The sequence below is a fragment of the Python bivittatus genome, unplaced genomic scaffold (assembly GCF_059951505.1).
Source record: "Python bivittatus isolate LINGU-HERP-01145 unplaced genomic scaffold, Pbiv_v1 ctg000700_np1212, whole genome shotgun sequence".
NCBI lineage: Eukaryota > Metazoa > Chordata > Lepidosauria > Squamata > Pythonidae > Python > Python bivittatus.
Genome location: NW_028277098.1, coordinates 18,229,019 through 18,245,841, shown reverse-complemented (window position 1 = coordinate 18,245,841; position 16,823 = coordinate 18,229,019). Strand labels below are relative to the sequence as shown.

At 38.7% G+C, this 16,823-nt stretch overlaps 1 protein-coding gene across 4 annotated transcripts in view; it reads left to right on the top strand.

Annotated features, from left to right (window-relative positions):
* Window positions 1-213: 213 nt before the first annotated feature.
* The window catches only part of NTNG1 (netrin G1), a 230,551-nt gene continuing 213,941 nt past the window's right edge, over window positions 214-16,823 (top strand). For 2 of the 4 annotated variants that reach the window (XM_088153820.1, XM_088153817.1), the window contains exons 1-2: window positions 217-1,188; window positions 7,862-8,563. In XM_088153820.1, the coding sequence (XP_088009946.1) occupies window positions 8,318-8,563 (246 nt within the window). In that variant the 5' untranslated portion in view covers window positions 217-1,188; window positions 7,862-8,317. Of the gene's footprint in view, window positions 1,189-7,861; window positions 8,564-16,823 lie in introns of all 4 variants that reach the window. The other 2 variants (XM_025163541.2, XM_088153816.1) reach the window with 2 other exon arrangements.

The window sequence follows — 16,823 nt, the reverse complement described above, 5'->3', positions numbered from 1 at the left end:
TTGCTTAACGGCTAGAGACCGTCCAAGAAAAGGGGGACTTTCAAGCTGGAGCCCACTGGAGACGGCCAAGGGGAACGTCAGGCGTGGGGAGATCGAGCTCCTCGCACAGGGGCGCATCGGCGTTAGGACCGCTCGGAGCGCTCCGGTCTGGAGGTAGTATAAGCTTTGCAATCTCTCTACTTGCTGGCAGTTGCAGAAGATTGCTTTTAAGAGAAACGGCAGGGCCACCCCTTCTGCGCTTGCCTCCCCCCTCCCCAATTAATCGCGTCCTGTCCTTAAGTTTGCGAGCTTGTCTAAGCCGCGGCGAGAGCGGGAGCGAGGGAGCGCCGCGAAGCGCCTGCTGCCGCGGTCTGAGGAGCATTTGCAAGAAGGCAGCCTCGGCGCCGACGGGGTGCGTGCCGCTTCCCCCCCCCCCATGGACTTTTCTGACCGGAGCGCCGCGACGCCCCCGGGAAACCCCTCCGGCCCTGCCAGGCGGAAAGGAACTCCGCGGCGTCAAGGCTGATCGCGGGGATTTATGTCCCTTCCGAGCCCCTTCAACGCCGGCGATCGGAAATAAAATGAAAGCTGGCGGGATCCCGCAGCACCAGCAGCCGCCGCGGGAGCAGCCGCGCCACCTGGAGCTGCCGCGGCCGGCAGGCGACCAGCAACCGCCTCGCGCCTCCCCATCAAAAGTTTGATGCCAAGAAGTGAGCCGGGCTCAGGAAGGGCGAAGGCGGGGCTGGAGCGGGACGGCTAGAGGAGGCTACCTGGATCCACCGGTCCTCTCCCTCTCCCGCGCCGCCCTCATCGCCATCGCGGTCCGATCCCCGCCTGTCCCCGCTCGGGGAGGATTCCCGCCCCGTCGCTGGCCCAGCCGGGCTGGTCTCCAAAGGGGCAGCGCCAGAGGAGTGGCTAATCCAGGGGGCGCGCGAAAGAAGCGCCGCTCGCCCGCTCGCCGGGTGGCTCCAGCTCGGCTTTTGGCTTTTCCTCCCGACTCGCCCGCGCGAGTCTTTCGCCGCGAGCTGCAACTTTGCGCGGAAGGCGAGAAGGGGCGGCCGAAGGAGCCGCCGTTTCGCCCTGCATCGCCGCGGCTGGAGGGAGGGAAGCCGGCTGAAGCCCGCGCTGCCATCCGAGGTCCGGGGCACAGGCGGTGGTTTGCTTCCGCGGCCTCTTTCCTTAGCAAAGCGCGGCGATCGGCCCGTGACGGTGAGTAACCCCGCTGATCCCTGGCTTCTGCCTTGGCCCTCCCTCCCGGTGCGTTAGCTGTGCGGTTCGCGAAGGGGCGGCGGTAAACTTTCCAAGAAGGGGCTTCGCGCTTCTCTCTCTTTCCAGATACCAGGGCTGGAATCGGAAGAGTTTTCAAGCTGCCCTGGGAAACTTGGCTGCCTGCAAACGAAACTCCGCCGAAGCTCTTCTTCTTCCCTATCTAGGACAGAATGAAGAGGACCTGCCCAGAGGGTTGGAGGGTGGATGAGGTGGTCGTGTGGTCGCATTAGATGCAGGGCTGGAGCTTTCTGAGATCCGCTACAAATTGAAATTAGGAAGCGAAAGAGCGAGTCGCCGAGGTTGGGTTAGCACCTATATTCATTCATCCTTTGGAATTTTGACTACCTTCAGAATTCATATGATGTGTAGAATCCTTGCCTGTATATGGATCGCTCTGTTACAAACAGAGTTATTACACAATTAATGTGATTTTATTGCATTTCCTCCTCCCCCTCGCAATAACCAATTAAGAGATTTTAGAAGAGAAAAAGGAGATCAAACTTAGATACAAATAGAAACCGCGCCCTCTAGCGTTCATTTGGAAGTCTTCCACAGGGAAGGCGCTCCGATTGGTAATTCCCTTACTTTTGCAAAAAGGAAAAAATGTGCCAGCGGGGATTTCAAAGCCTTTGTTCGTAGAAGGTGCCCTTTGACCGATTTTTATATGCCAAATATGTGGAATGGTACAAAACTGGCATCTTTTCTTTCCAAGCTGTGAAGGTATAAATCATTTACTGGTAGGCAGTGTATTACCTTCATGTGTGTCCGTAACTCTGAACCATCAGATAAAAATCCAACTTCATATTGAAAATATGCAGTCACTGACTGCATCCAGTGGACATGGATTCCTGAACTGTTTAGCCACTGCATTTAAAGAAGACAGAGGCCTCCCTTTTATCAGTAATTACAAAAAAAAAAAACAATGAGAATTTTAAAGTAAAAAAAGTTACAAAATATACGACAGGCAATAAGGAATGAGTAGAAGACCTTTGAATGGAAAAACTTGTTCCTTGAGATGATAAGAGTCATGCTTTTGAATCTGAACATTTTTCCTGTTCTGTGTTCTGCGAATACAGCTTTCTTTTTTCTGCAGGGGAAAAGAAAAATCGGATACTAAATACAGCAGCAAAAACCTGGAGGAGGTTGTATTATCTCAGTCCAGTGTATCCTTAATTCAGATCTAAAATGTCAGTCTGATTTGATAAAGGGGAAATGTGCTCAGCCCTTCAAAAACACCAGATGATGGAAAAGGGTATTCAACAGCTCAAAATTTGTGATGCTTAATGAAAAAGAGACTTGACTCACATTCACAGAAGCTTTCCATATTAGCTTTTCTTTGCTCAAATTTCTGTTTTCCAAATACATTCCTTTCCAGATGAAGAATAAAATGTGGATATTATGACCTCTTTGAATGCAGCTGAATCAAAGTGCTTTTTACAGATCCACCAGAAATAAGTGCCTGAGCGTCGTTTATAGCGGGAATTGGAAAAATATTGCTCATCAGGTCCACATTGGAAGAAGAGTTTTAGGGTAACTTAAAAACTCCCTGTCTTAGGAAGTTGACTTAGCAAAAGATACCATTTTAAAACAGTTTGGGTCCTGCCTGGAAAATATTTCAGTGGCATTTTGTGATAAGAGATGGAGAAACATTCTGTGGCTTGTGGTCACAGGTAAATCATAACCAGAAATGCTGTTTCAAGACTGAAGTACAGCATTTCTTGTTAACAAAACAGGGACTTTTCAGCTCTTTGATACTCACTTCTTTGCATACCATTAGCCGCTTAAAATTTGGCGGGAAAATACACCAGAATGATACAGGAAGCTATCTGATGCAGAGGGTTACCTACTCATGGATGATTTATTACTGTGACACTGGTGGTGGAGTTTTAATTGCCAGTGCTTTCCATCAGCATTTGAAGGGTAATTTCATTATGTCACTGAAAATCCTAGCATTCCTAAAGAAAATACACGTGGTTAAAGAAGGAGAGGCAATTTGTGAATTGATAGGGATTACCACATTCCCTGCTTCTGACAGGTGCTAAGAATACTGCCTTCAAGTGAAAGCCTGTGATTCAGCCTTCCTTCTGTTTTTTGAATATTAGTGATGTGCCACAATTTGTAACATTTTTGAGGCTTGCTTTCCTTGTAATGCTGCAGGCAAGAGAAACTTGGAATTGTCTGCAATGGGCTAAGTATGTCTCATAGACCTATTTTTATGGTAAATCTTCCTTGTCTTTCTCTCCCTTGCTACAGGTTAGAATAATTGTAATACATGGTGTACTTTCCTGAAGAGAAAACATCTATATTTTCCATCAGTAAAATTTGTAAAAATAACTTGGTTTTTACTAGACTCATCACTATAACAATCCTATTGGAGGTTCCCCACCCGTTTTCCCAGAATGGATTTGACTTTCTTTCAAGCCTGAGGGCATAAAACATATATCCCATTATTCATATTGTCCTATTTTTACTCATTCAGCAAACTAATTTAGCATTTATGAAAAGCAGTGAGTTGGCATTAAATGCAGAAATTTTGTATTATACTCCAAAATGAAGAGATTTCTGACATTTGGAGAATTGGTATTTATCACTTTTAATCCATATTTGAGAGGATAAAATATAAAACCCATTAGATATGTATTCTGTTTAGTTTCCTAAAACAATTGAATGGATCCTCTTTTTTTAAAGCAGTGCATACATCTTTAAATGTGTGTGTGTGTGTGTATAAAATCAGTATTTAAAGATGTATGCGCTGCTTTAAACACATGGAACTATAGTTATGTATTGTGTTTATAGCATTATTATTGCTGGCGTTCAGGAAAACTCAGTCAGAATTCATACAGAGTAGAGGATGGAATACATTCCTTAAAATACAGTTGACTAATCTGCTTTATGGATTCCTCAGATGGTATGTGTCCGTGTGTGTCTTTATTAAAATAACTATTTTACCTAAGGCAGAGGGCTACATTGTTTGATTTGCAGATGATAATGTAAAAGCTTGGAGGTGCAAGCATACTTAATAACAGTGGGATAGATTTCCAAATAATATGTATAAAACTGTTATTTGGGGGTTTATTTCTTTATTTTTTGAATTCAACTCTGTACATAGAGACAGTCCTCACCGGGGAGTTCTATTGATTAACTACCCAATCAGCTTCTTAGTGCCAAATTCTATTATGAGAGAATGATTTTGTGTGTCTGTGGGTGTAGATGTGTGAGAGAGACAGAGAGAAAAGGATGCTATTTACAGGGATGAGACCACTACAAGATGCTTCATTTGCATCTGGGATATATTTCAGGGGGATCAGCAGTTATACATAAGCAAGGTATCACATGAGACTAAATAGCAGTCATCTGAAAGCCCCTACAGGGAAGCTAGGTTGTAGAAGCACTGGTAAGGGTTAATATTCTGTAGGGGTGATGAGATATCAATAACAAAGGACATTCTGGGTCTCTTTGTACCATTTTTTCCCCAGTGATTGCAGTCACCTTTTCTTTAGTTAGGCAAGATTCTAGGGATCACTTTAGTTTAACCCAGCAGATTGTGGGATCAGCACATGGTAAGCAAAGATTTTAATGTTAGAAAGGATTTAGCAACATAGTCATCTCTCAGTTTTTAACACTTGTGTTAGAATTGATCAGATATGAGCAGAGGAGAAAACATAGAAGAAAATCCTACCTTCTTGTCCTTTACCACACTAGATATTCGAGCCTGAAAGTTTGATCTTAAGAAAGCTCAAGTAGAAATCTTGATCTCTCAATCACAACAGCTTGGATGGCCTTGACATAAAATTCAATTCCATAGAAATATGTTTAGGATGGAAATAAAAATGTTCATTTCTACATTAAAAATATTATTTCATCATGCTCTTAATTAAGATCTGTATTCATGAGTTGCAATATACAAATGCAACATGAGTTGAATTCTGCTGTTATTAAAAATTCTCATGATCTTTAGCATATGATCTTCAAGCCAGTATCTTTCCCTGTGTCAACGAGAGCTCATTAATAATGAGATACTGCCGACTGCTAAGCTATGCTGCGTTAGCTCTTGCCAAACCATGACATTTTTAATACATTAATAATATGTCTGAAATGTAATGGAAAACTATTAATCACATACTGGACAGGTGCCAGAAATTTAAGCTATAATTGGCTGTTTCTTGTCAAGCATGCCAGTCGCATGTTCTGGCATTCGTCTGATACTTGAATCACCTGCACAAAGATCCCTACTTTCCTCTTGTCATCATGTTGAATGAGATCAATGCTATACTCTATAATTCTGTGTAATGACCATAATCATGACTTTTCACTTGCTTCAACAGTAATTCATTATACAGGGGGAAGAGTATAGTCTAGTGAGTGGAACATTTGCACCAGTGTTGCATTTTAATGCAAACCTTCTGCAATCTTGATGGTTGTTTTCATCTATTTGCATCCTGATATGAGTTTCCAATTGTTTTATTGTAGGTTGTTAAAATATATGCTTCTTGGAAGTAAAGCTATATTGAAAGGAATTGGGCTTAATTCCACCATTAAATGTTACAGAAATATATAATTTCTTCAGAATTCATTATATGTTGCTGCTTGGTAATTTGTTAACGTGGTACAGGACAAGGAATTATTTATTTCTATTTATAATTGTTAATTTAAAATGCATGCTTTCAATCTAAGTATTTGAAATGAACCAAATCCTGTTTCTGAATGATCAGATACATACAGAAGTAAGTTGATGATCAGTAGATAAGATAAAATATGTAGAAAACAAAGATTTTGATCCTGGACTAGATGGCATGGTTTTAAAAAGTATCTTCAAGCTCTTTAAAACCCTTCTAAGTTTGCTATCTGAGTTGGAATGTTGTGTACCTCATTCCTGAAAAGAAACTGAACTTTCTAATACAATACTGGGTTATGAAATAAATATAATAGGAAGCTGCATATGTCCATAAGGCAATTATTGTAATTTGCTATGGAAACACTATTCAGCCATCTGTTGGCATTGCATCAGAAATAATTTCAGATCCAAGATAGTGTCATATCTGAATAAAAGGAACCTGTTTACAGATTTGCTTTGCAGGCCAGATTCTCTCTGCCTGAAAGTAGGTATTTTGGTTTGAGCTATTATGCTGCACAGGTCACCAAAATGCAGTGTTCTTTTTATGTATATGTTATCACAACTCATTTCCTTAACTCATCAGATCATCAGACTCCAAACAGGAAAAAAATGGTCTTGGGAAACAACACAACTGTTTCCAGATGTTTACCTGCCAAGCATAGGAATTTAATAAGAAGTTATGGGTGATTCCTTAATAATAAAATGTTAGTTAAGAATACAGCAATATGACTGCACACTTACTTTTCAGTGATTGTGTGGGAAGGGCTTATTACTAATATAACTAGTAAGATAATACATAGTAAGTATTGCATTCTTTTTAGTAAGATAATGCAGTTAAAAAACAGGATACTGCAATGATTTTATCAAAGGTTTTTCTTAGGATTATGTTCTAGATTGATATAACCAAACTCTATGTACTCCAGTGTTCCACTATTTCATAAAATGGTTAAGATCTTTAGTATATCTGTCATAATTTAGGTGGCATAATTTTTAACTCAAGTAAATATGCACAAATGCATTTGCATACAAAAGCTAACCGGGGGTGGGGAGGGTGAACAGTTCTTCTATCACAACTTAATTAAAATCTAGTTAGAGAGGAAAGTGTTGAGGTTGGATTGAGCCTGAGGGCTGTCACGTAGCCATTCCTTGTGTTTATGTGCCTTTGCAAAGTTGACAAAGGTCAATGTGAGAATTTCTTTGAGGTGTGCCTTTTCTGTCACTTAAAGTATAGCCCAGCATTTTATGTCCTGCTCCAGTGAACACAGGAGGGAGTTTGGGAAGATTGCTTTCTGTTATGGAAATTGACACATAAAAGGACTTTAAAATAATAATAATAACAACAGCCAGCCTGTATAAGGAATTATTATTATCAGCCGCAAATGAGCCCACTGTTATCTTTATCATTAAACACAATTAAACAAAAGCAGAGCTTTTCCACTACTAATGAGAAAAAAATCCAGAGAGATAGAAGTGGGCTCATTAGATCACTTATTAAGCTAACAAACCTGAGACACAGAACAGATATTTTGAGCTCTCAGAGGTCTTCTTTTGAAGAGATGAAAAGCACACAAGTTGCCGTCAGTCCTTTGTCATTGTAATAAAAGCTTTGCCACTTTTGGTAGGCCGGGGATTTTATCTCCTATCAAGCTATGAAATATGTGACTGGTTTGAATACTTTGCTTGGGCCCAGGTTTTGCCAAGATGAAAATAATGTTCTTAATGTGGGTGGGTGGGTGGGTGGGTGGGTGGATGGATGGATGGATGGATGGATGGATGGATGAAAATGAGAGAAGAGTTAAATCTCTCATGTCAGAATAATTTTGGTGATGAGTGATTCAGACATTTGGTTTATTTTAGCAAAGTACCTCCAGTAAAGGTTACCCAGATTATTCCAATTTACCTTGTATTGCAGCAAGGCTCTCAAAATGTCAACATTTCAGATATTTTCTATTGCATTGATCCTGGAACAGTAACTCTTACTTTTATTGTTTCCAAAAGGGTGCTGGTGCCAGAAGAAAAGAATGATTGATGGCGAGCAGACTGTAAACACTCATCATTTTGGTCCACCAGCTGATTTATCAGTTTGGCTGACTGCTCCTCATGAGCCAGGAAAGGGGAGGATTGCTCAGGATTACTGACGGTACAGCTGAGAACTGGCAACACTGCTAAATTGCTACCTGATTTTGGACATTATTTACATATGTGATAAAAAGTCCTGAAACACCTGGGAATGTGACAAGCATCCTTCACTTGGCTTTGAACGGTATACAATATGCTTGGCTTCCACCAAAGTTTCCAAAATTAAAAACACAGTCATTGTAACTTAAGCTCTTCTCTGTTTTGGAACACGTTTTGCAATAACTTTGCCCGTCCCCATGTATATTTATGTATAATAAAGACTGCACTTAGTTCCGTATTGGTAATTGCTGTCAAGGCATTCAAAAGGATATAGAGATGTATTTGTCAAGATTCCTGTCTCTCCACGCCCTATGGGTTACTGTGTCTTCGGTAATGCAACATTATCCTTCAGTCTGGGGACATTATGATGTGTGCAAGACACAGATTTACATGGATGAAGACAAGATATGGGATTATACAGCCTGTCAGCCTGAAGCCATAGATATGATGAAACATGTGAAAGTAAACCTGGATCCACCTAATATAACATGTGGAAATCCACCAGAGACCTTCTGCGGAATGGTAAGGCAAAAAACATAAATCTTATCTTTTAGCATAGAGCACAGAAACAGAATAATGTCAGTCTATTGCATCATCACCAACATGTTTAATTTAGGACGGCTGGCATTGTTTATTACAGGGCTGAAAAATGTCTGGCATATAGGAAGCATTAGAAGCTTTTAAAGCTGAAGGGTTAAGAAGTCCATTTAGGTCCACTTGAATGAAGTGAAGTGATTCTTGAGTCAATGGTACACTTCTACTGCTTTTTTTAGGCCTCAGGACCACAGACAGCCCTGTATGTTACAAGGACCCCCCCTCAAAAAGTTGCCATTACATTTTAACTTTTGATTGGATGGAAAGGGAAAAGTATTACTTGCCTCTGTAATAATCCTATTAAGTGTATATAATTGATCAATTTAATTTTACTTACATTTAAATTAAATCTGCTTAGTTTGTGTTGTGGCCTATATAATTTTTAAATGTAGCCCCCGGCACATCATTCAGAGATGCACTTCCCACTAAGTAAAGTATACATATCCTCGCAAAAGGTGTTTGGGTGACAAGGTCCAAATTTTGATTTGACTCAAAATGCATTGTTGTTAGATTGGATGATAAATTTGTTTCGGTATTTTCAGCTTTGTAAGATGGTACATAAATGATTCTTGGATTTCTGTACTGTGCCAGCTAATATTTTATATTAAGACAAAGGCTTCTGCAGGATTTGTGGTTCTTAGCAAAATAATCCAACAACCTGTAGCTATAGTAGTTGGGTTTTTCAGAGCTGATTAAAATGTACATTTTTCCCTTAAATATACCGTATTTGATTATGTGTTTCTGCAAGTGCTATTATTTTTCTTTTAAACTGCAAGATATGAAATCTACTTCTCTGATATGAGCTGAATATTGTATTTGCTGAAAGGAGGATTGCTCTCCAATTATGGTGATCTTTCTGAAAGGATAAATAGGGGGACAAAATGTCAGACACAGTCAAAAAGCCTGTGCAGTGTCCAGCATCCATATCTTGTCAAACCAGAATTGACAACTCCAGCTGAAACCAGTCCTAGAGATTTCCATTCCCCCATAAATGTATGCAGGTGCCAATTTGTACATGTATGTGTGCATATGTGTTGCTATATCTATACAACTTGTAGAAGCTATTCAAAGAATAAGACAATCTCCCCCCACCCCCAATCTATCTCTTATTAAAATGAGTTGTGTGTAAAATTAGGTGTCCCTCTATACTAGAAAAGAACCATTCTCTCTTACACACAACCCATTCTCACACACAGAAACATACAAATTCAGGCACACGTTCCCTCCTTCGAGGAGGAACAAAAGAAAAGAAAGAAACCTCAGGATGGTGATACTGTGAGGAGAGGAAGTTGCACTGGGGAGGAAAGAAATGAGAAATTTGTGAACAAAACTGGATGGAAAAGAAGTGAAAGGCAGAGATAGCTAGACAAAGATGGGGAGGAAAGAATAGCCTCATTTGGGCATTATAAAAAAGGGTTAAGATTCAGTGGCAGCAGGGGTGAGCCTCACATCTCCAAGTTACTAATTTTGGAACACATTTTAGCAACTACGTCTGCAGCCTTTTGTACCTGCTACCCATTCATTTTCTTTCAACAGGTTTTCAGTTCTCAGTAGACGTAAGAAGATCCTAACAGATTATTGGGGTTTGGGCATTCTCCTTTCTGGGTGGCAAGGGTAATCTAGTGATGATTTAAAATAACTGTGATTTTAAAAATTGCTTTCATGTGAGACCTATGACTTCACATCTGCAAAAGTATTCTTGCTTCAGAGACAAGGCTCTCAGGGTTCAGAAGATAAAAGAAAGAGGGGAGATGTAAACTACATTCGTTCCCTAATTTAAGCACAACCAACATTTCAGATGGCAGCTTAACATCTGCTGTCTTGAAGCAGATAGTCATTACCTTTATAAACTATTTATATCTGGACTGTGTAAGTCAGCTCCAGCTGTGTGTGTACACTTTGTAAACTATTGTACACTTCAATGTTAAACCACTTGTACCCAGTTGATGGCATAGGCAATGGAATTGCATCACTTAATGCTATGATGTTCATATTACTTGATTATTCACAACATGTTGCACATCAATCCTGGCTCAATGTCTGTGCTGTCATATTCTGGGAGAGAAGCGCACTTCAAACAGAAGCCTCATTGAGATGAATAAGATTTCTGCAAGAGCAATACTAAGCATGACTCTTACTCATTTCATTTGGAATAGGGCACCAGAACATCCTACTGGATTGTACTTATCTGTGATCTACTATGTTTAGATTATGGCATACACTTCTGAAATGTGAAATAAGCTTTTCTATACAACTGCTGGAATTTGCATTTTTGGAGAAAGGCTAGTTTATAATGCTTTGCAGAGCTCTAGGTCAAAAAGCTATCAATCAGTGTCAGTAATACTGATCTAGGTGGAATGATAGTCTGACTCAGTATAAGGAAACTTCATCTAAACTATTTGATCTGGTGGAATGGAATGTGTTTAAAGGAAGATTTAATTTTGGATACCCTAACTTTTTAGGAATAGTTTCATACCAATAATGAAAGACAAACATGAAACTTTCACAAGATTTTTAAATAACGTAAGGTATTTCAAATCACATAAATTAAACAATTTACATATGATAGATTAAATTTTCTTTGAAATATGCCTGAAATCCTTCTGATAGGTTGTACCCTTTGTTAGAATCTCTGGTACATGTGGCTTCAAAAAGCAGAACTGTATTGCTCACAAGCTGTACCTCAGCAGTAAGAATGAACTTAATATAAAATGTATTGAGACTGCCATTTCTTTGATTCTTGAGCTTCCTTTTCTAAAATTGGTGCAGTGGCTCTAGAAAATGTGAAATGTATGAATTGTAATGTACAGTTATGATTTTGGTATATTTCTCTACGTGTATGACAAAGATGTTAGGGAACTCATTCAACAAATACTGCCAATAAAGGCAAACAGCAGGATCCTTCCTGTGTTATCTAGTCAGCTATATTATTTTAGGAGAAAAAAATTGTGCTTAAAGTTCTCTTGAGCTTTGGTTGTATATATAACCTAGGGTGCTACATACAGGTAAGTATACAGGTAAGTCTGCACTATATTTGATCATTCTAGCCCGCGGGTAGATTCAGCTGGTAGTTCTTAGTTCTGTTGCTTTTCAGGAAAAGTCCTAACCAGGTTTCTGCTGTTCAAGATTGGGCTAGTTAGACTTACCTTCTTCTAGGATAATACAAAGTTTAAGATGAATCCTGAAAGCATAAACATACTGATTTGATAAAGCCTGGAATAAAATAAAACAAAATATGCTATTCAACAAACAAAGTCTAGTAATTCTAGATCCTCAAATCTAAGACAAAATTTGGATGATGGGAACGCTTTTTACTATATCCACTATATATTACATATTGATGTTTGTATATGTGGAAATTTTTGTTGTTTTCTGGAATACTTTTCTGAAAAGAAAGATACCATAGAGAAGTGACTGTGAGGTTGGCAGAGATAAAAAGTGCTACTATCTGCACGATGCCAGTGTTAATTTGTAATTCACAATAAGCAGTTGGAGTTTAGAAGACTGAATAATGACATATAAAAGAGAAGGTTTGCTGTTAAGGTTCGAACAGGCCTGGCTATCATAAAGTAATGCAACATCCAAGGCAATTTGAAACAGTTTCATTATCCCTTTTTTCCTGGAAAGATCATATAGAGAGCTTGAAGGCACCTACAGATGGACATATACATTTGTACGACTCCTGGAGCAGAAGCGCTGATAACAGCAAGCCTTTGAGTGCCACTGTGGATTTCACAGCCAATCAAAACTAAATTAAGAAACAAAGGTTATTAAAAAGAAAAGTCTTCCCACATGTAATTTTGGCACAATGTTATGAGTTGGATGTTAGATGTTTTCCTTAGAGATTTTCAGCATCATTAATACCGTGTGGCTTTCATTACCAGTACATTTGCATTTGCTAAAAAATTACAGAAATAAAGGACTGTCTGGTACCATGATGATGTTTACCGAAATAATTAAACCATCAGATAACATTCATCAGACTAGTTTAGAAGGCAAAATGAAAATGAGGTTTTATTTGGAAATGCCTTAATAATACATGCATCCCTTCTGCAGAACAACAAATCAATACAGCGCTGCAGTGGCAGTATCAAGAACAAATCTGTTTTGGAAGGTTGCTAGCTGGTAATTTATCATGAAGAAGAAAATAATCAGTTCAGATGGTATGCTTCCTGTTTTCTTTACAAAATCTCTTAAAAGGGTGAGCTTTACCTTCTGAGGTTCCACACACAGCCTTTCATGTTTTCATGAATGAAGGTTATGTAACCTCTAAGCACTATATCAATATTATATTAATGGCTGGTTTTATTGAGGCTGTTTTCTGATACTATTTATTTGTTGGTTTATTTAACACGTTTGTAGGGCCACCCATCTTAACCAAGTAAGAGAAGAAAGGAAACACGTGGATAAAATAGCACATTTTAAAAGCTGTAAGGCAGCACAGACTTTTTTAAAAAGAAAATTAATTGAGGCTCCTTGCAAAACTGTCTCACAACACAGGAAGAGCATACATACTGGGCTGCCCTAGCATGTTGTTTTGCCCTTTTTATAGTCACCTTTAGCATTAACATTGTAAACATTTAATTTTTTTTTTTTTTTAAATGGACTGATTCCCACCAACAAATGTCTGGGGGCTTATGAGCTGTGCGTGTTTTCTGCCATGCTATAAGGTGTAAGGTGAATGATATATGAGTAAAGCTAATCAGGACACCTTCCTCTTCTTTTTTGGTGGAAAAGCTGGAGTAATCACATTTATACACACAAGGCGAATGAAAATGTTTGAAGCTAGCCATCCCTTTCCATTGTTGTGTGGGTAACATTGGGGCCGCTTCAGAGCACGTAGCTTTTGTTTGCTTGTTTAGATTTCTTATCCCGCCTTTGTTATTTTTTAATAAATAACTCAAGGCAGCGAATATGCCTCGTATTCCTTCCACCTCCTATTTTCGCCACAACAACCTTGTGAGGTGAGTTAGGTTGGGAGAAAGTGACTAGCTCAAAGTCACCCAGCTGGCTTTCATCCCTAAGGCAGGACTAGAACTCACAGTCTCCTGCTTTCTAGCCTGGTGCCTTCACCACTGGACCAAACTGGCTCTTCCAAGGAACAGTTTCTTCCATGGAACAAAAATCTGGTCACTTGGGATTTCTAGCCCCACTTCTGTAGCTCTACATGTGTAATAGCTCTTTGCTTCATACTGATCCCAGTTCCTAATTAGCTAGACTTTGACTGGCATTTGCTGTAGTTAGAACTGAATGCCTACAATGAGCATCAGCCATACATGTATTTATTTGATTTATATCCTGTTGTTTCTCCAGAAGCACAAGGTGGCTTATATGAGGATCTTCTTTCTTTTATCTCAAACAGTACCCCTGTGAGGTCAGATTACTTGAAAGTAAGTTAAGTGACTGACCCAAAGTCAACCTGTGAGTTTTCATGGGAGAGGGTGTATTTAAACCTGCATCTCTTCTGTCCTAATACAACCATACATGGTTATGGATGTTTCACAGCATGTGTGTGATAATGTACATATTATGCAGATGATAATACAGATGGTCACTATTGTCTTTTTGGCATGTACGTTGTTCTTTCTGTGAAATAGGGAAACAAGTTTGTTCAGACTTTTATTTTAAGTGCTTTTAACAATTATTTTAGTTGGTTTCACTATCTTATCTACCACTATTATATTGTGAACTACCTGAAATACATAACAGGATGAAGGTAGTATATAAGTGATTTAAATTAAAACAAAAGAGAAGAAAGATACAAAATTGCTGTAACACTTTATAGGGTAGTGACAATTATGGGATGGTTTTGATGCCCCACAGCAAACTATAGGGACTTAGAGAGAAAAAATTGTGCTGTTCACTAATCTATGCTGAAGACAAATAATACACTGAATTTTTTGTGGGCCTGGAGTCATAATTGTGCTGATCAACACTTCCAAAGCAGGTAAATCTAGAGCAAAGAAGGACCAGTTCCTTCCCAAATAAAAATTCTCCTACAGTCAGTATTACAGGAGTTCAGTGTGCTGTTTGCCTTCAGACTATTATATTTCTTTAAAATTCTTTAAATTTCTTTAACATTCAAATACTTTTCCATGTGATGTGGACCTCCAAAGAGAATTCACTGTGTTATGTGGCAATGGGGAGACAGAAATTGCAAATATGGTAAAAGTTCTACGTATCGTACTAAAATGTCGTATGTGATGTGTGTGAGGTAGTGAAGAGGCTTATGTGACCTCTCTGTGCAAGCAGCAGTGATGTCCCAATGTACTTATGAGCTGGGATGTAGCTAGATTCTGTGCTGCGCTCCATGTTTTTTGCATCTGTTATTGTGAAAGATAAGTTAGAGACATGAATTTGTCCAATGAATGTACTAATGAAATATGTCTGATTGTTTCCATTGTCAAATTTGTGTTCTTCTGGTATATACAAAACATGTTTCTTAATACTCTATTCAGATTGGGACTTTTATCTGCTGTTTGAAATGACATTTTAAAAATCATCAAAAGGACACAGATGTGCCTATTTTTTTATATAAGAACTTTATTAAGTTATAAAAAGCATAAATATAAAAGCAAACAAGAACTAATAATCAGGGAGAGAAGTAGAGAACAAGAGAGTTAGAAATAAAGAATACAAAAGTGATGGAAAGTAAAGGAAAGGGAAAAGGAAAAATTACAAAAAGAATGACTTCTGATTTCTTATACAGCAGATATAGATAACTCGTATAATAACCTTTTACTCTAAAATTACATCTTAACATATTTTGTATAACCTATTAATTTAACTAATCATCAAATCCATGTATTATTTCATTTTTTTCTGTCTCCTACAAAAAGTCCAAAAGGGGCTTCCAACTGGCATTAAAGTTAGTCAGTGTTTTAATGCTGGAAGCTTTTTTAGTATTGTTTTAATGCTGGATGTATTTGTGTTTTAGATATATTTATAGTTTTTATTGTTTTTTGTAAGTCGCCCAGAGTCCCCTCTTGAGGGGGAGATGGGCGGGGGAGAAATCCAATAAATAAATAAACAAGCAGGCAAGCAAAGCTGTCAATTTTGTCATCTCAGCTAACTCCATCATCTTTACCATCCATTCTTCGATTGTGGGTAATGTCAAGTCTTTCCACCTTTAAGCATATAAAAGTCTAGCTGCAGTTATCATATATAAAAACAAAGGTCCATGAGCTTTTTCCAATTGTTTATCCATCAGATGTGCCTAATTATTAAGTTTAAGCAATGACTTCCCAGGGGGATACTTGTTTGTACCCTAAAGTGAACAAAAATGAATAAAGAAGTAAAAATATCTCACAAATGAAAATTAAAATTGTACATTCCAGAAAAGAATAGATCCAGCTGTTCTTTAATAAAATGCCCATAAAATCCCCTCTGTAAATTATTAACAAGATTATGTTCTCATGAATTTGGCGCTATACACAAACACACAGAGACACACAAAACTTTGGGGCAGTCTTTTAAAAGAAAAAAATTAATTGTCTTGAAGTTAAAGAGACATTTCTCCCTAGATTATATAGGAAAGCAAGATTTTACACAGAATTATGCTATTAGGTTTAAACAGTGCTTAGCTGAGCCAAATTTTAGAGTTGCTCTCCCTGGCAGCTAATCCCAGTCCAGTGACCTATGTTGAGTTACATATTATAATTTAATTTGGCTTCATGAAATCTGCTTCTATTTCAGTGATCTGTTATGTAAACTGGCATTGGCTATTTCTGGCTTTCTAGCCAACCAAGATATTGCTGGGCATTTGGCTCAGCTAGTTTCTATGCTTCAGACAGACATCTCACCAAGGAGGAATATTATAGTAGGCCATTTTATGTATTTCTTAGAATTATATTTCAGACATGAATGGAAATCAACATCCATGTTATTTTGGAATGTCCTTGCTGAAAACTTGTAGAAACCTGAGATTTTCCCATTTCCTCTGCTTAGAGGTGGACTTGAATTGGGAGGTGGAGGGAGAAACAGTCCCTGCTCCTAATATTTGTTCTCTAATAATTTCAACACTGTTAATTTCGATACTTTCAGGAATGTCTGCTTCTAACTGTAATCTCTCCAGAATTTGAGATTATCAAAAGAAGCCTTGCTAAGGATTTCATCATATTTATTTAACAAATTTATATGGCTGTCCATATCACATAATGAGATTCTGGGTGGTGTACAGAGCAACAAT